Source organism: Notolepis coatsorum (genome assembly GCF_963971535.1).
Source record: "Notolepis coatsorum genome assembly, contig: SCAFFOLD_655, whole genome shotgun sequence".
NCBI classification, from domain to species: Eukaryota; Metazoa; Chordata; class Actinopteri; order Aulopiformes; family Paralepididae; genus Notolepis; species Notolepis coatsorum.
The window spans coordinates 49978-73269 of NW_028173444.1; the positions used below are offsets into that span (position 1 = coordinate 49978).

Genomic DNA, 23292 nt, shown 5'->3' on the forward strand with positions numbered 1-23292 from the left:
TGAGATTGCACTCACTATCTAAGCAGTATGGGTTATTATTTAGCGTTAGTATTGGTGTCACACTTTAGCCACTTGCCATATGCAGAATTCCTAGGCAGAACTATTCTACTAGCACGCTCACACAACGTAGGCCACTCGGTACAAAGAGAAATGCTTGAGGTGAGCTAAGCTAATGCTACTTGGCGACTGCGAGCTAGGCTTGTGACACACTCAATTACTTTGTATGTTCACCATACAAACATGCAAACAAAATTATACACTCTTAGCAGGGTGCCTGGTTAGGGGGAAATACTGCCACAGCCACGAGGACTTCCCCTTCACCTGCTACCAGTGGACCACCTTGGACGTCCACTAGCAAGGTGAGGACAAGGGAACACACATGGGGGATGCAAAATAATTACTACCTGCCAGGGAAACCTTACCTGATCTAAAGGCAATAAAGGTAGGGGAATGGGAAAGATACAAACATGGGGGAGACAGCCACTAAGGAAAGGGAGGGGGGAAACCGAAGGCGAATTTAACCACAGCTAACGCATTTAATCTGGCTATCACAAGGGAACTGGAGTGGTGTGGAACAACAAAAAGCCACCATGGAAAATATTGGTTCAGGGGACCACTCTGCTAGGGTGTAGTAGAGGTTTTCAGTCAACCTGTCAAAAGAGAGCTGAATGAGTGGCATTCGTTCACAGTTCAATATCCAACAACATATAGCAGAAGAAAATCAAGTTTCATGTTTCAAGTTTCATTAATAGTTGTCATACAGAAGTACAGAATACTTTTATACAAAATGCTTCTTACTGTTACGCTCCAGAGACTGTGCTAGACAAGATAAGTATGAAATAAAATAGTATAGCATGTAAAATAGAAGTAAAAATAGAGGTCACAGTGTTCAGTATAGACATATGTACAATGTTCGATGCAGAATAGAAGTAACTGAGTTACCATACAATATACTATGCAATGTACTAATATACAATACTATATAGTGCAAAGCAGAAATGGGATGAGGTACAATTTAGGTACAATTTACAGTAAGGTGTACGAGTTGTAGTGCAAATCCTTTACCAATAAATATAAAGTGTGTTTAGGTGATCTAAAGTGTGGAGAGTGGGTGCTGCAGTGTGTTGTTTGTTTAAAGTGAGTGTGTGCGTGTGGATGTGTGTGCTGTGTGCATTTTATGGTTGTTGCATAGTGTTTATTGTTCGTTGAGCAGCCTGATGGCCTGGGGATAGAAGCTTCTTCTGAGTCTTTCTGTGCTCGCCTTGAGACTCCGGTATCGGTCTCTGCTTCGGTCTCTGCTTCGGTCTTGTGCAGTGCTATTCCCAAACCAGGAGGTGATGTTGCCAGTCAGGATGCTCTCTATTGTACATGAGTAGAAGTTCTTAAGGATCTTCTGACTGACTTGGAACTTCCTTAGGCGCCTGAGGAAGTAGAGGCGTTGTCGTGCCTTCTTCACAACACTGTCAATGTGTGTGGTGCATATCAAGTCCTCGGATATGTGGGCTCCGAGGTACTTGAAACTGTTCACTCTCTCAACCGGTGCCCCGTCGATGCTGAGGGGGCTGTAGTCCTTGACCCCCCTTCTATTCTATTCTATTCTATTCTATTCTATTCTATTCTATTCTTAGCTTGGGAGGGATGAAGTGAAGACAGAACCCAAGCCAAGGTGTTCAAGCTGGTTCTGCTGTAGCAAGGTTGGATTGGAGGTGGTTGCTGTTAGCGTTGAAGAAGATACAAAACCGTCATTGAACGCAGAGGGGGAACAGGCAGCGTTTGTCGTGATACATTATGTGAGTCCATCTCTGTCCTGGCTTTAAGCCCCAGGTGCTGACCCATTACCTCATCACGACCCTATAGTGAAGGGAAAGGCAAGGGAGGGGAGAGAGGCAGGCACAGAAAACACCCCAGCCACTCCAACTGGGAAAAACACAGCTTCTCTCAATTAGTCCAAATTACCCACAGCGGTTCCAAATTAACTCATTTCACAGTTAACTAAGTTCACAGTCACTATAGTCTCTCTGGGCCGGCACATGTCCTGGGGCAGGAAAATAGATCCCACACAGTTCATCCTTGAAAAAACACAGTCAATAGCAGGCAATCCTGTCAACCTGTGACATGTGTTTTATGCCAGATTTGTTATTAAAAAATGTTTATTAGGTTCCTCATTCGCTGCCAATTTGATGACTGCTAGTCTTCCTGGGGTCCTGAATTTGAATGGATGTGGGAATTTTTCAAAAGGCTATATTAGGGGTACAACTTTTTCCTAAAATCCTGTTACGAATCTAAAGTAAAATATAGTTTTTATTTGATCAGAAATGGAATAGAAAGGTAAAATCTTTTTTAACTGTTAAATGCTTGATAGAAAGGTATGCTCTATGTTTGAACTGTTGAATGCTTGATAGAAATAGAAAGGTATGTTTTATGTGTGAACTGTTGAATGCTTGATAGAAAAGTAAGGTCTACTGTATGTTTGAACTGTAAACCACTTAAGCATCGGACAGCCCGGCTGTGGGCCGTCACACACACACGCACACGTCACGGCACTTTTCCCTCGTCTGTCGTCTCCGGGCTGCCTTTTTCGCCGATCAACCAATACATTGTTGGAAAGTTTAATTTACCGCCTTTCGATCGTCACCCCACTCAACCTATTGCATGCTTCCAGTCTCAAGTTACAAGACAGAACATCCGGCGAGTGTCATTTGACAAGCCATTCGGACAAGTGACCACGTCTTGTTTGCCCCTGTCCTGAGCGGACCAATGACCCCCGACGGTGAAAATTATTGACGGCCTTTGTAGCCAAGGAGCATCTGCTCCGAAAGCGATTCCAGAAGACACAAGAGTGACACAAGAAGTGGGGTGGCTGGGTAGCGCAGTGGAGAAAGCACTCGCCTACCACCACAGAGACTCTGGGATAGAATCCAGTTGTCAGCGGTACCTCCGGCTTGGTCAGTCATCCCTACTAACACAATTGGCAGTGTTAGTGGGTGGGAAGCCGGCGGGGTATGTGTGTGTCCTGGTCGTTGTAAACTGCGGTTCCTACTGGTCGGTCGGGGCGCCTGTTCAGCAGGGAGGGGATCTGGGGGAGATAGTGTGATCCTCCCACGTGTTACATTCCCCCAGTGAGACTCCTCGCTGTCAGGTGAAAAGAAGCGGCTGGCTGACTCCACATGTATCGGAGGAGGCATGTGGTTGTCTTCACCCTCCCTAGGCCGACAGTGGGGCAATGCGCACAACGACCAGGAAGGGAATTGGCATAACGACTAAATTGGGATGGGAGAAAAATACAGAAAAAAGTGAGAACAAAAAATTGATAAAAAAAAAAAAAAGAGACACAAGAAGACGAAGAAGTCCATTGTTTTGATGAGAGCCTCTGAATGAATGGGAGCGGACGGCCATTTTGGATAATCATGCAGAATTTTTTACCGGTACACACATTACAAAAACTTTTGTAAAACATAAATTTCCTGTGGAATTTTTATAAACTTTGGACCTGTATGACCATAAGACAAGACAGGCTATGGACCCGTTATGTTTTCCAGCTCCTACCTTTCAACTGGAACCCAAAAACAAGCATCTGGCAACCAGTACAAAGAAATGTGAGTATACAAAACTTTTACTTCACTGTGTTCAAACCTCTGTTTCATTAGTGTAATTAGTTTGTGTAAGTTACCTTTCAAAAGAGACCAGACTAATGCATGTGCTATAAGTATAAAGTATAATAAATCGCAAATTACTTTGGGTATGGGCGGCTGGGTAGCGCAGGGGACTAAGCACTCGCCTACCACCGCAGAGACTCTGGGATAGAATCCAGTTGTCAGCGGTACCTCCGGCTTGGTCAGTCGTCCCTACTAACGCAATTGGCAGTGTTAGCGGGTGGGAAGCCGGTGGGGTATGTGTCCTGGTCGTTGTAAACTGCGACTCCTACTGGTCGGTCAGGGCACCTTTTCAGCAGGGAGGGGGGTTGATTGATTGATTGATTGATTGATTGAAAATGTTATTAACAGATTGCAGAATGGGTACAATACAGTACAGCTCAACTGTACATTGGAGGCGATGGGGTGGGGGTGGGGGGGTTTGGTAGGCGGGGGGGGGGGGGGGGGGGGGGTAAGTGTACATTGGATTATCGACGAAACCTTACTTGGTTCCAAGAAGAGGGTCTTGTGTATTATTGGGTTTAATAGGACATTTATTGTACATTGGAGGGGGTTGCGTTAGGACATTTACAGGGGCCAGTTTCGAATTGCAGTCTCCCGTAGGTGCTCTTTGAGAGTGGTTTTGAAAGTGGGTAGTGATTCACAGTCCTTTACAGCTTTGGGTAGGGCGTTCCACATTGATGTTGCATAATTGCGAAACGTGTTTAGTCCCTTGTTTGAGCCGAATCTGGGTTTAACATGATTTGTGGAGCTCCCTTTGGTGTTGTGGTCGTGGTATTCACTGACCTTTGGGAAGTATTTTGACATGTACATGGGTACCTTACCTTAGTGGTGTGTATCTTGTAGACCAGGCCCATTGCAAGTTGATGTACTCTGTCATCTACTCTAAGCCATCCTAGGTTGTCAAAGTGGGCAGGGGTGAGGTGAGTTCTAGGAGTCAGGTCAAGCAGTAGTCTGACCAGTTTGTTTTGAGATGTTTGTAATTTTGTTTTTAGCGCCTTTGCGTGCTTTGGTACCATGAGGTGCAAGCATAGTCGTAGTACCCTTGAATGAGTGCTCCTGCCAGAGTCTTCAGGGTATTCTTGTTTACCAGAGAGGAGATCCAGTACAAGAATCGAGTTTGTTGGTTGACTTTTTTTATTACATGTGGATCTGGGAGAAATAGTGTGAACCTCCGCACGCGTTACATTCCTCCAGTGAAACTCCTCGCTGTCAGGTGAAAAGAAGCGGCTGGCGATGGCCCAGTATGCAAGATTGGCTGTGGATAGAGGCACAAATAAACAAACAGACTGACATATAGACAGACAGACAGACAGACAGACAGACAGACAGACAGACAGACAGACAGACAGACAGACAGACAGACAGACAGACAGACAGACAGACAGACAGACAGATAGACAGACAGACAGACAGACAGACAGACAGACAGACAGACAGACAGACAGACAGACAGACAGACAGACAGACAGACAGACAGACAGACAGACATGACCAAATGCATAATCTCTTGCCTGGCACATGTGTGCCTGGCAGAGATAGAAATTACAACCACAAAATACAGCAAATATAATTAAATTATGATTAAACTAATTAATCTACTGTCTAGTGTTGTGACTCCATTCCTTCACTTTTTATGTTTGTATTGTTTTGGTGGTGAGGCTATGGATAGAGCCTTTATGATTATGAGTCTCGTTTTTCTCTGGTTACAACACTTATTTTGGCAGCAGCCATCATCGTGAATCCTATTGTTCTGTTGAAGTGAACATGTGTCAATCAGACATAAAGCGTAACAACGTGTTCTGTGTCAACCCCACAAAAAAATACAGCACGGAATGAACCACGGACATTATTTCAACTATTACACAGTCTTCAACTGCAGTAGGCTCAACTCAAGAAAAGTAGAATAATTATTTGGTAAGTGTTATGTCCAATTATCCAATTATCACATGTCCTCCTCACAAAAGAATAATGACATTCAGGTTAGAAATGGACACAATTGTGTTATTTTTAATTTTATTTTTTTTAACCTTTATTTAACCAGGAAGTCCCATTTAGATACAAGATCTCTTTTGCAAGTGTTAGATCCTGATCAATCTGGCCAGTATCACGTCTTCTTGTGTTATCCTCTCTCCATCCAATTCCTCTGCGTTGTGTCATTTTAATGGTCCTGACGTCTCATATACTGGCAGAATACGATCCTTATCTCTCCCCGTTAGTGCAATCCACAAACCGTAATAATTCTCCACCTCCGTAAGAATCCGACACTTCGACACAGCGTAATACCTTATGAGGAAAAGCGTTGTTTATTGATATAAACAGAAACCTCAGCTCAGATGTTAACAGATTGTATTGTCCTTGAAGAGTCTATTCTAATGATCTTTCGGTGTGTTCAGTCTATTGTCCCTCTGCTATTCAGTCCAAAAGTGGTCAGGCCTGGTCGTCAGCCAATACCATCCTCGTGGTAGCCGAAGCTAATGATGATGTGGCATTCTTCCCCCCCCCCCCCCCTTCCGTGATGAGAGGAGAGAGAGTCTCTTCTGGTTTCTTCCCTCTTAGTCTCAGTCAGATTTTTGTCTGCCCTACCCGGAACCACTGTCAGCTTTATAGGATCTTCGTCATAGCTATGATAGCCCACCCCTTTCTGGTTGTCATGTGCCGCGCTGTCATGACAACTGCTCAGATAACCTTTCACACATTTCAAAACGTTTCTCTCTGTCAAAACCTCCATCGCGCTCTGCCTGTGTCCACGTTATCTTTGTTTTGTCTTAGATCGGAATTCAAAACAAACACCCTCCTAATGCGGCCTGTGCCTGGGAAACCACTGGTTCACCACTGTCAATATCATCCCGTGATGATAATGATATTACCCTCTTAAAGCGTCTCAGTTTATAAACCAAATATACATTGAAAAAACCACAATTTTCTCTCAATCCCCCCTTGATTCTTATCACCCCTTCAGAATCATAAATCATTATTTGTTTTTTTAATTAATTATGCCAAAAATAGACTGTGGTTGAAGCAAACCAACCTCATCTCTTGTGCACAAGAAATGAAGACGGCCCACGGTCAACCCAGTGATCTTGCTGCCTGATGTCTGTTTGCGCCCCCCTTCGTGCACAAAGGGAACCGAAACAGACCACCAAAACCAACAACATCCAACGACTCATCCCCCTCCTGTCTGCTCCCAATAATTATATCCTGTTGTTTTACTGTTTTCCCTCTTATCTACCTTCTATACTCCTAATCAATGAACACAGGACTTCTCGCTGTTGTCTCGTCTTTCGATCTCCTGATTGACTCTGAAAGGAAGTCCCTGTTTGTCCATGATTTACCGATACACCCGCCCATGCTCTGTTGTTTCAAAACGCCTCGAAACAGCGTCTCCGCAGGAAAGTCCCCTCCGATGTCCGCCTCGTTCTCCCCTGGGCAACACAGCCTGCGACCGCTGGACTCCGCCCCGTCGGCCGTCTCCGCACCGTTGGCCGTCTCCGCCCCGTTGGCCGTCTCCGCCCCGTTGGCCGTCTCTGCCCCGTCGGTCATCTTGGTTGAGGCTCATCTGCACCGCCGTCGGCCCTCTCCAGACTCTGAAAGCAGAAACACCCCATGGCGCTATTTGTTCTCTATTAGTCCCCCACCTTCTCAACACCCATATCTATCCTACAGGGCTGTTCCCTGTTTGTTGTCTTCCGGCGTGACACCCGCAGCTAACCGATTCCCACTTCCGTCGCCCTATCTGTTCATCCCAGGTTGACCCCCAGCGTGCGCCAGTTCTTCTGGTGACGTGTCTTCTGAAGACTCTGCCTATTTATTAGGTGTGAGAAGGCCCCACTGGAGATCGAACTCCCTCTTATGTCATAATTAAACTTATTTAATTAACCGCATCTCATCTCTCTGTGCAATTCTTATTTAACCCATTCAATAATTAAACTATTTAATTAACCCCTATATCGATATTATTATTATGATAATAACATCCAACCGAGCCTCGCTCTAACATACAACAGAGCAGGTTGGTTCCCTGCCCCTAACTCACATACACGTACTCGTACTATTATCTAACATACAACAGAGCTGTCCGTTGCTCTACCCTAAACGGGGCTGTCTCCGTCGCCCTGGAGCTGTACATTGCTCTGAGTCTATACCCTACTAAGGCTGAGCCCGAACCCTGTTTTTAGGGTTCGAACGTTCGCCAGGGTTTATCGAACGAACGTTCGAACGTTCGTTTTTTTAAATTTTTTAATAAAAAAAATGTGTAATACATTTTTTTTTCATTTTTTTTTATAATAATTTTTTTTTTTTTTTATTATTATAGATCCTACGGAGGGCGGCATTGCATAGTCTATTGGTGAAAAACATGTTTACAGTGGTGGCTGTTCATGTAAACATGTAATTAAACAAAGCACTCAGAAGAAAATAAACAAGCTACTGAATCAAAGTTACTATGATAAACAATAGCCCTTGCAGTCACGTAAGGGGCTAGATAAACAACGGCATTAGTTTTGTGGCATTAACGTTATATAGTTAGTGTTACACGTTCAATAACAGGTATTCACTCTTGGTCGACGGGGAGGGGAGCCGGGAGGAGAGGCGCACGCTCCTCAACAGACCCGTCCACCGTCTACCTCGGAACGGCCGGGCTCCCAACACGCCTCAGACGCCTGCCGCCCGTCCGCCCTACCACCGTTCCGAGGTAGACGGTGGACGGGTCTGTCCACCGTGCGCCTGCTGTTGTTTCCAACGCAACCACCTCCCGCCATGAAGCTCGCGCTCCGTGGCCGAAAAAGGCTGGTATTCATTAATGATCCTTCTGCAGGTTCACCTACGGAAACCTTGTTACCGATTACTTCCTCGGCGGGGAGCTAACTACGGCTCCCCGGTAGCTACGGTAAGTCTGTTGAGGCTTCAAGCAAGCAGATCAATGGCGGCGTTGCCTGAAGTAAAAAACGAATAAACGCTTGCCGATTGGTGGTAACAGCAGAGGCGGGTGCAAGCGGTGTGACGTAATTGGCAGAATCGCCTGTCAATCAAAATAGAGCTCTGGTTGAGAAATAGTATCCCGCTGCAGCCCGGCAGACCATACTGGTTGAGCCGAGCGCCTGACGCGCCGCTTCACATCACCTCAACCCCGTGCGCATCCTTTATTTTTTTTTCACCGAACGTTCAAACCTATTAATTAAAGTCTGAATGTCAGCGTAACGAACGAACGTTCGAACGTTCGAACGTTCGGGCTCAGCCTTATACCCTTGTTACATCCCAATGTATATATTCCCCAGTGTGTGTCTCCATGTGTGTGTGTTCTCCATTTTGTTTCCTCCCTCCAGCCATTGTTCCCTTCACCATTGGTCCCTGCCAGGCCAATCCTTCCATTATAGCAACACAGCACCGATTGGTGGATGGCTTTCCAGACTCCAACACTCAATCCACACCACCCAATCATGGATCACCCCACACCTGTTAAAACATGGCTTCTCACTTCAGTCTTTCTCTCTCTCTGGCATGAGGCTAGGCCTGTTGTGATTTTGTAAACCTGTAACTTTGACAGTATTGCATTTCGTTTATTGGCCTTTGGTGCTTAGTAGAAATTTCCTTGTGTGTGTATGGCCACAGAGAGAGCATTGTTAGTTATAGTTTGTTTTTGTATATATTCTGCCTTTGTTTCTGTATAATTAATGTGTTTTTCTCTCTTTCTCAGGAAGCACAGATGGGGTGAGCTGCCATTTCCTTTGGATATTGTTTTCTCCTGTTTTGGTTAGGTAAGAGTAGTTTAGGTAATGTAATCTCTTTTACCATAGATTAGATTTGGGTTTATTTGGAGTATAGTGGTGTTTGTTTGTTGTTTTGGCCTGGGCTCACCCCTGAGCTACATGTGCTTCCTTTGCATCTTTCAATAAATATCATTGTTGTTTACAAACGTGGTCCATCTTTTCTGTCAACCAACTGTTATGTTACAGCCCTTTACCCTTAGACTCACAGGGGTCGTAACATAAATGGGGGCTCTGCCTGGATTTTGTAACCCGTGTTCAATTGTTGGTTGATGGATTTGGTGAACTGTGTTTGTTTACACTTGTATAGTTATTAATTAATTTGTGTGTAAAAATGGCATTTGTGTAAAAAAAAAAAATGGCAGTTAGTACTTTTGATCTGGGGAAATTCTTGAGCAATCCTACTTGGGAAGCGCTGGATAGCTGCCGCAAGGCAGACTTAGTGGAGATTGCCACACATTTTCAACTCTCGGTTCAACAAAAGCATCTTAAGCAGGATATCAGGTGTCTTGTGGTAGATAAGCTGTTGGAGCAGGGGACGCTTGTTTTACCTGTGGTCTCTGATGAACATGCAAGTCCTCCTGGTGAACCTACGGAAGCACAGCCTTCTGAGGAGCAAGCCCATGGTGCTGAAAAGGCAGGTGTGAACGTCACATTGCCACATTTTCACTTGACCTCTCCTGTGTCAACTGGGTCTCGAGAAGGGGCCCAGGTCAAGGTTAGAATAGCCCGTCTCCAGATGGAGGCTCAGGAGAAGGCACAAGCACGTGAGGCGGAGTATCGGCTTCGTAAAATGGAGCTTGAGGCGGAAAATTAAAGGGCTGTTAACATCCGTAGGTTGGAGCTTGAGGTGGAAAAAGAGCTCAGACTGCGGGAGTTGGAGCTGGGAGACCAAAGGAGTGGATCCAACTCTGCTACACCGACTCCTCCACAAGGCCCGGGTATGTCCTCCTCCACAGCTTATTCATCACACACTTTTGATATAAGTAAACACATTGCTTTGGTGCCTCCGTTCCGAGAGACAGAAGTTGATACTTATTTTAATGTGTTTGAGCGTATTGCTGCTTCATTGCGCTGGCCAAGAGAGGTCTGGCCTTTGTTGCTTCAATGCAAATTGACTGGTAAAGCCCAAGAGGTTTGTTCAACACTTTCCCTAGAAGATAGTTTACTGTATGATACTGTGAAGGCTGCCATCCTTCGTGCATATGAGCTTGTGCCCGAAGCTTATAGGCAGAGGTTTCGCAGTCACAAGAGAGCTGTCAACCAGACCTTTGTAGAGTTTGCTAGAGAGAAGGGAACTCTCTTTGATAAATGGTGTGCAGCAAGCAAGGCCTCAGATCTTAACTCTCTCAGAGAACTCATTCTATTAGAAGAGTTTAAGAATCGTTTGCCAGAGCGTATTGTAATTTACCTGAGTGAGCAGAAAGTGTCCACCCTGCAGCAAGCTGCTGTATTAGCTGATGAGTTTGCGCTAACCCATAAAACTGTGTTTGTAGATAGGCGTGACTCGTTTATCCCCCATGATTTCTCTCAGAAACATTCTGTCCCCAACCATTCAGAATTCACACACCCCCGACCAAAAATGTCACCTCCACGCTCAAAAGAGGAGCGGACATGTTACTACTGTCATAAATCTGGTCATGTTATTTCTGACTGTTTAACATTGAAACGTAAGCAGCAACCGTCCTCTCAGAACTTTAGACAACCCAAAGGGGTTGGTCTGATTAAAATGGCACCTGATTCCGATCAACAGATGCACAATGATCATGATGTTCTCGATCCTTGTTTCAGGCCATTTACTTCCAAGGGTTTAGTTTCCTTGACAGGGGATCCAAAAGATCAGTGTACAGTTCAGATCTTACGGGATACTGGAGCCTCACAATCCTTTATCCTCTCTGATGTACTACCTCTGTCTGAGAAATCTTCCTGTGGTTCTAGTGTCCTAGTTCAAGGTATTGAGATGGGTTTCGTGCCAGCCCCGTTACACTGTATTCATGTACAATCTGATTTGGTCACTGGTTTCTTTAAAATAGGGGTGAGACCTTCCTTGCCAGTTAAAGGCATTTCCTTTATCATGGGAAATGATTTAGCTGGAGGACAGGTGAACGCTGTGCTGGAAGTGTTGGATCACCCAGACACAGATTCTCTGCCTGATGACTTGTCACAGAACTTCCCTGAAGTTTTTTCTGCAAGTGTTGTCACTCGGGCTCAATTGAAAAAGAGAGGTGATGAAATTAATTTGTCTGACTCTGTTTTTGCTTCAGCCTTTGTCACGGAGGAGTTGCTGGCTCCAACTTCTGATACCGCTGACAAACCACCGACTCATAGTAAGGTACCCCCACAGACAACTGTAACTAGTTCCGACGCATTGAAGTTACCCGTTACTCGTGAAATGCTAATTACTGCCCAGAAGGCTGACCCTTCTCTTGCAAAATGTTTCTCTTCTCTTGAAACAGAACAGAGGAGAGAGTTGCATTCTTATTTTGTGGATGAAGGAGTTTTGATGCGTACATGGAGGTCCCATGGTACTAGACTGGCAGAGCATGCACAATCGGAGATAGGGCTACCAGATCAGGTACCAGACTGGAGCACTGTTTATCAGATTGTTGTCCCTGCAGTTTATTGTCAGCATGTACTGTTCTTGGCCCATGACCACCCTTGGTCTGGACACTTGGGAGTCACTAAAACATACAACAGAATACTTCAACATTTCTTTTGGCCCGGTTTGAAGTCTGATGTAGCACAGTACTGTCGTACCTGTAGTACTTGTCAGATCACCGGAAAGCCAAACCAGGTAATTCCACCTGCTCCCCTCTGTCCTATACCAGCGGTCGGTGAACCATTTGAACATGTCATAGTTGACTGTGTTGGTCCGTTGCCAAAGACCAAAGCCGGCAATCAGTTTTTGTTGACAATAATGTGTACCGCCACCCGTTTCCCTGAGGCTATCCCTCTTCGCAGAATTACAGCGCCTGTAATAATTAAGGCTTTGACGAAGTTCTTCTCCACGTTTGGACTGCCTAAGGTAGTACAAACGGACCAAGGCACCAACTTCCTGTCTAGGTTATTTGAGCAAGTGTTACAGTCCCTGGGTATCCGACATATAGTGTCCAGTGCCTACCACCCTGAAACTCAGGGGGCTCTAGAACGTTGGCATCAGACCTTAAAGTCCATGCTGCGTAAATATTGCTTAGACATAGAGAAAGATTGGGATGAGGGTGTCCCCCTTGTTCTATTTGCTGCGCGAGAGACCATACAGGAGTCTCTTGGTTTCAGTCCTGCTGAGCTCGTTTTTGGGCACACTGTTAGAGGGCCTCTGAAAGTTCTTAAAGAACGGTTCATGTCAAAGGGTGCCAGCACACCCACTAATGTTCTAGATTTTGTTAGCCAGTTTCGAGAGCGACTGCATCAGGCGTGCTCTCTCGCAAAAGAAGCGCTCTCTTCTTCCCAGAGAACTATGAAACGGCACTATGACGAGAAAGCTGTTTCTCGATCTTTCCAGCCAGGTGATAAGGTTCTAGTCCTGTTACCTATCCTTGGTTCTGCTCTTTCCGCTCGTTTTTCCGGACCGTATGCAATAGACAAAAAGATAAGTGATACAGACTATGTGATTCGCACCCCTGATCGTAAACGTCACTCTCGTGTTTGCCACATCAATATGCTTAAACCATATTTTTCCAGAGATAGTGTGCAGGTGAAGACCTCAGACCAGACAGCCGGACTGGCCGTCTCTGCTGTTGCCTCAACTCCAATAGTTCCGGACTCTCCTGACGTTAGTGGTGAGGATGTAGATGGCTTGGAGTTGCGCAATGCAGCCCATCAGGGTGCTAGATTGTCCAACACTGAGATGTTATTGAACCTGCCCACTCACTTAGCACACTTACCTGAGGAGCAGCGAGAGGACATCACAAATTTGATTCAGGCCTACATGGCTCTGTTTGGTGATGTTCCCTCCTGTACTTCTGTATTGGCCCATGATATTAATGTTAACAATGCTGTGCCTATCAAGCAACATGCATACCGTGTTAACATCACCAAGAGGGCCATGATGCAACAGGAGGTTGACTATTTGTTAAAACATGGTTTAGCCAAGCCAAGTTGCAGTCCCTGGAGTTCACCTTGCTTGTTAGCTCCCAAATCGGATGGAACTCCTAGATTTTGTACTGATTTCCGAAAGGTAAATGCTGTCACCGTGCCTGATTCCTTCCCACTGCCCCGCATGGAAGATTGTATTGACAACCTTGGATCTGCCACCTATGTTAGCAAACTAGATTTGTTAAAGGGTTACTGGCAGGTCCCTTTGACCCCCCGTGCCTCGGAAATCTCGGCGTTTGTTACTCCTGACAATTTTTTGCAATATACTGTAATGCCTTTTGGAATGCGTAATGCCCCGGCCACTTTCCAGCGACTGGTGACCCTAGTCCTGGCTGGTGTTCCAAATTGTAATGCCTATCTCGATGACCTGGTTGTCTATTCGACCAACTGGCGTGACCTACGGTTACCTATCTTGGTAAGCAGGTAGGACAAGGCCAAGTGCGTCCGGTGGATGCAAAAATATCTGCAATCACAACTTTTCCAGTGCCTACTACTAGGCGGGAATTGCGTAGATTCCTTGGGATGGCTGGGTATTACCGTGGTTTTTGCCGGAACTTTTCTTCTGTCGTCACTTCTCTCACTAGCCTGTGTAGCCCGTCCAAACCATTCATTTGGACAGCTGATTGTCAAAATGCATTTGATGGTGTTAAAGCTCTTTTATGCAGTTCCCCTGTTCTCTCTGCTCCAGATTTCTCCCTGCCGTTCCAGCTGGAGGTGGATGCCAGCGGGGTGGGAGCTGGAGGGGTGTTATTACAGGAAGATCACGATGGTGTCAGTCACCCGGTTTGTTATTTCTCCCGGAAATTTTACAAACATCAACTAAACTATTCCACTATTGAAAAGGAGACTTTGGCTATGTTGTATGCGTTGCAACATTTTGAGGTGTATGTCGGTTCGAGCGTATTACCAGTGGTAGTATACACCGACCACAACCCATTGGTTTTTCTGTCGCGGATGTACAACCACAATCAGCGCCTCATGCGTTGGGCGCTCATAGTGCAAAATTATAACATCGGCATAAAGCATAAGAAGGGGTCTGAGAATGTGTTGGCGGATGCTCTATCTCGGAGTTAAATCTCTGTTGCTGTCGACTCGTTGTCTGTTGCTGTCGACTCGTTCTACTGTATATTGCTGTCGATTTGTTCTATTTTGCTGTCGACTCAGTCTCTCTTGCCGTCAACTCGTTCTGTCATTGTTGACCCGTGTGGTTGTACCAACTGCTAGTTTTTTCATAGCTCTTTGTTTTGGAGTACATGTTATCTCGGGGATGTTATCTCGTTGTTAAGAGAAAAAAAAGAAAAAAAAACATGTTTAGTTGGTGTTTTTGTCTTATGTATGGGGGTGTTACATCCCAATGTATATATTCCCCAGTGTGTGTCTCCATGTGTGTGTGTTCTCCATTTTGTTTCCTCCCTCCAGCCATTGTTCCCTTCACCATTGGTCCCTGCCAGGCCAATCCTTCCATTATAGCAACACAGCACCGATTGGTGGATGGCTTTCCAGACTCCAACACTCAATCCACACCACCCAATCATGGATCACCCCACACCTGTTAAAACATGGCTTCTCACTTCAGTCTTTCTCTCTCTCTGGCATGAGGCTAGGCCTGTTGTGATTTTGTAAACCTGTAACTTTGACAGTATTGCATTTCGTTTATTGGCCTTTGGTGCTTAGTAGAAATGTCCTTGTGTGTGTATGGCCACAGAGAGAGCATTGTTAGTTATAGTTTGTTTTTGTATATATTCTGCCTTTGTTTCTGTATAATTAATGTGTTTTTCTCTCTTTCTCAGGAAGCACAGATGGGGTGAGCTGCCATTTCCTTTGGATATTGTTTTCTCCTGTTTTGGTTAGGTAAGAGTAGTTTAGGTAATGTAATCTCTTTTACCATAGATTAGATTTGGGTTTATTTGGAGTATAGTGGTGTTTGTTTGTTGTTTTGGCCTGGGCTCACCCCTGAGCTACATGTGCTTCCTTTGCATCTTTCAATAAATATCATTGTTGTTTACAAACGTGGTCCATCTTTTCTGTCAACCAACTGTTATGTTACAGCCCTTTACCCTTAGACTCACAGGGGTCGTAACAACCCTACAGGGCTGTTTCCGTCGCCCTGGAGCTGTCCCATCGCTCTATACCACACGGGGCTGTCTACGTCGCCCTGGAGCTGTCCCGTCGCTCTATACCACACGGGGCTGTCTACGTCGCCCTGGAGCTGTACCGTCGCTCTATCCTAAACACGGAGCAGTCCGTTGCTCTGGAGTGGTCCGTTGCTCTATTCTACACTTTGAGTTCCTTTACAAAGTTCTCACATACACCACCGTGTATACACACAAGCAGTTGGTAATTTGAAAAAATGAAACTCCTTAATTAAATTAAACTCTCCTAACACTAGCATTACTATAAAAATAGCACCCTTTTTCTACTCAATCTGGAGTCACTCCCCCACCCCGCCACTAGATGGTCATAGAGACCTATATCTGAATATTCCCCTATGGGTAATGGAAAACTCCCCAGCACTACCCCCCCTCCGCCACTAGGTGGCGACCTACTCCTCCTCTATGGTGTTTTAGTTGACGTGTCACTTCCTGGTTCTTATCTGTTGTTATCTCCTCGTGGCTCACGGCCATCTTGTCTGCTCAATTTTGTTGACATTTCCTCTCATCTTATCTCGCCCATCCTCCTCGTGGCCCTTTGCGGCCATCTTGTCTCTGTGCCTTTTTTTCCCACTGTCCCTTTAATGCCTCAAACATTCTCTCGCTACCGACCACACCGTAACGTTTGTTCACTGCTCCCTTCGCGTCACAGTCCCGCTTCCCGCTTTCTGTGTTTTGAACAGTAATCAACTAAATACGATGTTGCCCCTTTAATTGAATGAACATCTCCCCTTTGCCTCCCTTCCCATCTCCTACACAGTGGCTTCTGTGCTCTGTAGATAAGACTCTCGATTTCCAAAACAAAAACCGTGCCGCTCTGATGTTATTCAAACCCACTATTACAGCTGGCATTCTCTCTGTGTCAAACTAAATGTGACCCCGACCAGTGCTATAGCCTACATGTCTATTTTTTCATTTTCCAGATTTTTCCAGATTGTGAAAGTACAGAATGTAAGCTTTCAAATGATGTGTCATACTTTGAAATCTGAGAATGTTATTATTGTGATGTGCTAATTTTAAATCTTGTAGCAGTCTTTTTTCCCCAGAGACCTAAGCAGAGAAAACAGCTCTTAAAGATTTGACACCTTTTGCCAGGATTCTGCTGGGCGTAAACAATACCTCCCAGCCACACCTCTCCCCTGAATAGTATTAACATAATTAAGTGCTGTGACAGCCATGCTGACAGATCAGATACAAAATCAAACATTTTCTATTGTAGTAGTAATATAACTACTAGTCTGAATAATGTATATTTCAGTTATTGAATTGAAAACCTTTATTTATGTATTCCAATATCTGTTTTATTGATTAATGATATATTTTGAAAGAATGCAGGTTATAGCTGTATAAAACAAATGTCTGTCCCATTGTACCAATCAATGGGATATATTGCATGTTGGCTATAATGATTTTATAAAAAAGAGAGAGATTAAATGCATGGCCATATATTTATACATTCATGTGACATCACAGCATATTCTTTGTATAGCCCAGTGTTTCCTGAAAACAGATATGTACAGTGTTCAGGTTATACATCTATCATTACACAATTACAACCAAAATAGGAAGAAATTATGTTGACCGCAGGGAATTGTAATGCATAGTTGGTAGAACTGGCCAGCGGAGTGATAGACACAAGCCTCATTATTATCATTATCATTATCATTGTTCCAACCTTTCATGTGACAACTGGATGAAAATCAGCAGACAATATCAAATCAATTCAAGAGGTTTATTAGTCACATACATACCAGGGCATACAGTGAAATGCGGGTGGTCATGCCCGCATCGATTGTGCAATAATACTAATAATAAAATACATAAACAGGTAAAGAAGGCATAAGATGTGCATGATAAAAATAGACATGCTAATACAGTTTCAACTCTGTCATTATGCTATACTACAATAATCTAAACTATACAAGAACCACATCGGTTCTTTCCTTTAAAGTGACCTTTCCATTTAGTTTAAAGTGACATTTTTTTTTATTCATTGCATATCATACCAGGGCATACAGTGAAATGCGGGTGGTCATGCCCGCATCGATTGTGCAATAATACTAATAATAAAATACATAAACAGGTAATAAGAAGGCATAAGATGTGCATGATAAAAATAGACATGCTAATACAGTTTCAACTCTGTCATTATGCTATACTACAATAATCTAAACTATACAAGAACCACATCGGTTCTTTCCTTTAAAGTGACCTTTCCATTTAGTTTAAAGTGATATTTTCTGACCTTTCGGCGATACACGATACACATCACAATGTTTTTCTTTTTTTCCCCAAACAATTCATTATGAGGCTTACCAAGACAGTATTCGAGTTTGCAAGCTAACATTAAAGACAAAATAAAATACCCATGCATTTAGCATTTTTATATTATATATTAGATTTAGATTATTGGATTATTAGATTATATATTGCATATATTTAGCAATGAGATATTATATGATTTAGATATGAAATATGATTAATTGAAAATGGGGGACCCTGATGTAAACAAGACGAAAGTCTTTCTCTGGTCTGCATCCCCTTAACAATTGTATGTATTGAGCTGTACTGTACCCATTCTGCAATATGTTAATAAAGTTTTAAATCAATCAATCAATCAATAGCATTTTAGCATTTTTATGAAACTACTGTATATTTGTATGTCTCTAAATGTTTTGATGAATTGAAAATGGAGGACCCTTATGTAAAAAAGGCGAAAGTCTTTTTCTGGTCTTCATCCTCCAGTCCACTGTTGTTGTATTGAGCTGTAAAGTATTGTACCCATTCTATGTCGTCATCGGACGTTGCTATGTTTGGGTAAATACTGTAAACAAGCCACTATGGACGGGGGTACAGGGGAATAGATGGTGGTAAAAAACAGTCTGTAGTGTAGTAGTGAAAGTAGACTGTACACACCTGGAGTTTCTCCACCTGCAACTTCTCTGGCCTTCCCGCGGCTTGCTGTAATTGGTTATTGTTGGAGTAGCATTGAGAACACAGATCTGTCCTGGGTTTTGTGATCATTATCTGCGGAAGGAGTGCTTTCCACAACCGAAGGAAGGATCTCTGACCAACAACACGAAATCCTGAAAAGACAAGTGTTTTTGTTAGATTGGTAGAATAAGAAAAAGTGGGAACCATGTGTGTGTGTGAGAGAGAAAGAAAGGGGTGGTTTTATGACATACCTTCTATACCGCTGTAAAGGCGCCACAGGGCAGCTTTGGTCAGATTGGTTGGCAGTAACTTTGCAGTGAAATCCTTGTGACCAGCATGACGGCCAGGCAACACAATCGCATGGAGGACAGCAAAGTTGATCAGAAATTTCACAACCCTTTTTACGTCAAAAAGAGACAAAAAACGCTTGTGATTTCTCGGCTGTTTCTTCCTCTCCCGCGGTGTGAGGCCATCTGTCTTGTAGTGTTTGAAAAGGCTTTTGAGAAGCGCATCGCTGATCCTAAACAAAAATGTTAACAATAGGGAAGAGAATTAATGAATGAAATACACACATTGTACACACTGTATCTGTATGTCATATATTATGTTATGATGAATTGAAAATGGGGGACCCTGATGTAAACAAGATGGAAGTCTTTCTCTGGTCTGCATCCCCTTAACAATTGTATGTATTGAGCTGTACTGTACTGTACCCATTCTGCAATCTGTTAATAAACTTTTCAATCAATCAATCAATCACTCTTGTTTACATTCAGGTGTAGTTTTTAAGAATCCCTATCCTAGCGATGTGCATTACAAAATGGCCGCACAAAAACTACACTACCCAGAATATCCAAAATGGACGCCCTCGCAGGGTAGAATAGGATTCGACGACTATATCTAGACTTTAACACCTATTTAAACCTATTTAAACCTATTGCTAAACATACATATACGTCCAATACAATACATCTACGTCCAATACAATATACAAGCATAAAAACACTTACCCATAAATGAAACAGAACGTTGGACGACAGACGACAACGTCGTGGAATCTGTACGTTGTCCTTGAAGCCAGGCGTATAGCGTTGACTTTCTTGGTACTTTGCGTTTTCTCTGAAACATTTTGGCATGTTCCAATAATGGACAACAGACACATGTCCCTTTCTCTTGGTGTCAACGACGCGGTGTCCAATCGGTTTTGGTAAATTAGCTCAACCGACAGTTTTTTTGAACAAGACAGGGCAGATCGTTCTGAATTTTCCTTTCGGCGCGCCTGGCACTTGCAGTGGAAAGAGTTTATCTTTCCGAGTTCCTCTTCTATTTCGCCCTCCACCGTTAAACCAGACATCTTTTCAACTGATCGCATGGTCGATTCAGCTGAAAAGCCCAATGCTACAGTTTCAACGCAAAGGTCTCCGTCTTCCTCTGTTTCACCATCGTCGGCAGGTTCGATTGGATCTGGGACAATTTCATCTGCGTCTTCATCTGCGTCTTCGGTCTCATCGTCGGATAAAAGAGCTGGTGGCGGCTCACCTTCAGTGATGACCATGTAGTCCGTGATGTGGTCACTCATCGTCGCCGAGGAGTCTATACTCATTCCATCTCTTCCTCTATTAAGAGCAGCTGATAATTTTTGTGCGGCCATGTCGATGTTATCTAAGCAGCAAAAAAGTGTTCTCTGCTACAGGTGCTGTGAATATAAACACCACACCGTGTGGGGGCGTACCTCACATCAACAGCAGCCTTTCACATGCAAAAATGGGACAGCCCGAGGGAACTGCCCCCACAGCTTCGTGAGAGACGATCAGAGTATGTCTCAAGGAGCCATTTTTAAACACAATTTAAACACAATTAGAGTTATTATATATGTTCGCTGTTATACTAAATATGTTCTTCAACCCTCGAACTGTAAGTATATATATAAAAAAAAAAAAAAAACGGAAAAAAAAAAAAAAAAAAAAAAAAAAATCGTTCTCTTCTCGTGAGGAACCTGGGTCGCCGAGTTGTAGGCGCGCACGCTGGGCGGAGTCACAAATATGTTCACGTTTACGGATGCACTATCTGTTCGTTTTTATTTGGCTTAAAGATCAAACAACCAGGTGCGTGCAAGTGAACTCACATTATTTCTCCAGCCACTGTTTGCTCGTTCCTCATGGCCGCTCGAAACGACTCTCTCCCATGGTTGGCTGTCCTCGCTTGCCGGCTTGGCTCGAGTCCATGATGGCTGTTGTTCACTCGTCCCCGCATTGAAAAAGTATTTTTCCGCTGTTCTTATCTCTTGCAAATCCGGCTGTCATCGGCAACCAACTGTTCCTGTTGTTTTTATCTCTTGAAAATCTGGCTGTCATCGGCAAGCAACTGTTAGATCCTGATCAATCTGGCCAGTATCACGTCTTCTTGTGTTATCCTCTCTCCATCCAATTCCTCTGCGTTGTGTCATTTTAATGGTCCTGACGTCTCATATACTGGCGGAATACGATCCTTATCTCTCCCCGTTAGTGCAATCCACAAACCATAATAATTCTCCACCTCCGTAAGAATCCGACACTTCGACACAGCGTAATACCTTATGAGGAAAAGCGTTGTTTATTGATATAAACAGAAACCTCAGCTCAGATGTTAACAGATTGTATTGTCCTTGAAGATTCTATTCTAATGATCTTTCGGTGTGTTCAGTCTATTGTCCCTCTGCTATTCAGTCCAAAAGTGGTCAGGCCTGGTCGTCAGCCAAGACCATCCTCGTGGTAGCCAAAGCTAATGATGATGTGGCATTCTTCCCCCCCCCCCCCCTCCGTGATGAGAGGAGAGAGAGTCTCTTCTGGTTTCTTCCCTCTTAGTCTCAGTCAGATTTTTGTCTGCCCTACCCGGAACCACTGTCAGCTTTATAGGATCTTTGTCATAGCTATGATAGCCCACCCCTTTCTGGTTGTCATGTGCCGCGCTGTCATGACAACTGCTCAGATAACCTTTCACACATTTCAAAACGTTTCTCTCTGTCAAAACCTCCATTGCGCTCTGCCTGTGTCCACGTTATCTTTGTTTTGTCTTAGATCGGAATTCAAAACAAACACCCTCTTAACGCGGCCTGTACCTGGTTCACCACCGTCAATATCATCCCGTGATGATAATGATATTACCCTCTTAAAGCGTCTCAGTTTATAAACCAAATATACATTGAAAAAACCACCATTTTCTCTCACAAGGGAGATATTGTTAAACAATATCAACTGGATCAATGAAACTTTTTTGCACAATTACCTACAGGTACATACAGTATAAAGTCACAACAGTTTCACCTGTGTCATGAGAACTGAGTCTGAAACGTATAACTCTAATAATACACAAACACTAATGTGCATTTCTCTGTTTGCAATGATCAACGTTGACAGTTTGGTGTAATAGGCTCAGTGCTGGTGGTGACCGTAGAATCCCAGGACAAGTAAGCTATGGTTAGTCGTTGACTGGACAATGTGAACCCTGTAGGTATCCCCTCTGAACCCTGAGCTGGGTTCAATAATGTAATTAGGCTGATGTCAAAGTGTATAGCGGATCACTCCGGCCATTTTTGGGTTTCAAAATGGAAGTTGTTTCGTGTGAAAAGCTGCCAGAGAAGATAATAATAATAATAATAATAATAATAATAATAATAATAATAATAATAATAATAATAATAATAATAATAATAATAATAATAATAATAATAATAATAATAATAATAATAATAATAATAATAATAATAATAATAATAATAATAATAATAATAATAATAATAATAATAATAATAATAATCATCATCATCATCATCATCATCATCATCATCATCATAATAATCATACTCATAATCATACTCATAATCATAATCATAATCATAATCATAATAATAATAATAATAATAATAATAATAATAATAATAATAATAATAATAATAATAATAATAATAATAATAATAATAATAATAATAATAATAATAATAATAATAATAATAATAATAATAATAATAATAATAATAATAATAATAATAATAATAATAATAATAAACTTTATTTGTATAGCACCTTTCATACAGAAATTGCAGCAAAAAAAATACAGCACATAAAGTGCAAACATATAAAAAATCACAGTTTTTCACATTAGAATCTAACATCCCAACAGGCAACCTTGTTTATGGTTTGATTCAGTTTTAAAAATAGACAATAATAAAAAGAGTAAGATAGAATAGACAGAGTAAAATAGACAGAGTAAAATAACAAGTAGTAGAATAGAATATACATGAAATGAAATGACATATAAAATCACAGTGAAATTGTTCTGGATTACTGTTTAACAGTTTAAACAGAAACCTCCCACTCAGGGCAAAGTTCCCTCTCTCAGGGCATAGTTCTAGGCCTGGGTCATACACAGTTTTAAAGCCTGACAGTCTTTCTTGTTTGATACCCACACAGTTTAATATCTGACAGTTTTGAACCTGTAATAAAAAGTAATAGACAGAGTAAAATAGTGCAGTGCAATAAAATAGTAGAATATAATAGACAGAGCATATGTGTGTAGGGTATTAGATAGCAGGTATTAGGGGTATATCTTGTATAAGACATTTATCTAAATGGTGATTTCATTGGATGTGCACTGTTAATTAATGCTTGTATATCTAATTTTATGTTGTCATGTTTGTGTATGTGTTTGTTTAAAAAA

At 42.9% G+C, this 23292-nt stretch overlaps 1 protein-coding gene across 3 annotated transcripts; it reads right to left on the minus strand.

The window, feature by feature from the left end:
• Positions 1-283: 283 nt before the first annotated feature.
• Positions 284-20490, minus strand: LOC311247787 (uncharacterized protein). 3 transcript variants are annotated; one of them, XM_084338786.1, is made up of 4 exons: positions 19608-20490; positions 18849-19117; positions 18580-18749; positions 284-650 (listed from the first exon to the last, which is right to left on the minus strand). In XM_084338786.1, the coding sequence occupies exons 1-4, from the start codon at positions 20246-20248 to the stop codon at positions 642-644; spliced, it is 1089 nt and encodes a 362-aa protein (XP_084194912.1). In that variant the 5' UTR covers positions 20249-20490; the 3' UTR covers positions 284-641. The 3 variants fall into 3 exon arrangements, with proteins under 3 accessions (XP_084194912.1, XP_084194911.1, XP_084194910.1); XM_084338785.1 differs by lacking the exon at positions 284-650 and adding an exon at positions 6245-7240; XM_084338784.1 differs by lacking the exon at positions 284-650 and having other exon boundaries at positions 17423-18749.
• Positions 20491-23292: the final 2802 nt, after the last annotated feature.

Excerpts from the sequence above, each read along its gene's own strand:
- LOC311247787 (XM_084338784.1), bottom strand. The coding sequence starts at position 20,248 with ATGGCCGCACAAAAATTATCAGCTGCTCTTAATAGAGGAAGAGATGGA. Across the intron at positions 19,118-19,607 it reads ACGTTCTGTTTCATTTATGG|GATCAGCGATGCGCTTCTCA; the intron begins GTAAGTGTTTTT and ends ATTTTTGTTTAG. Across the intron at positions 18,750-18,848 it reads CCTTTACAGCGGTATAGAAG|GATTTCGTGTTGTTGGTCAG; the intron begins GTATGTCATAAA and ends TTGTCTTTTCAG.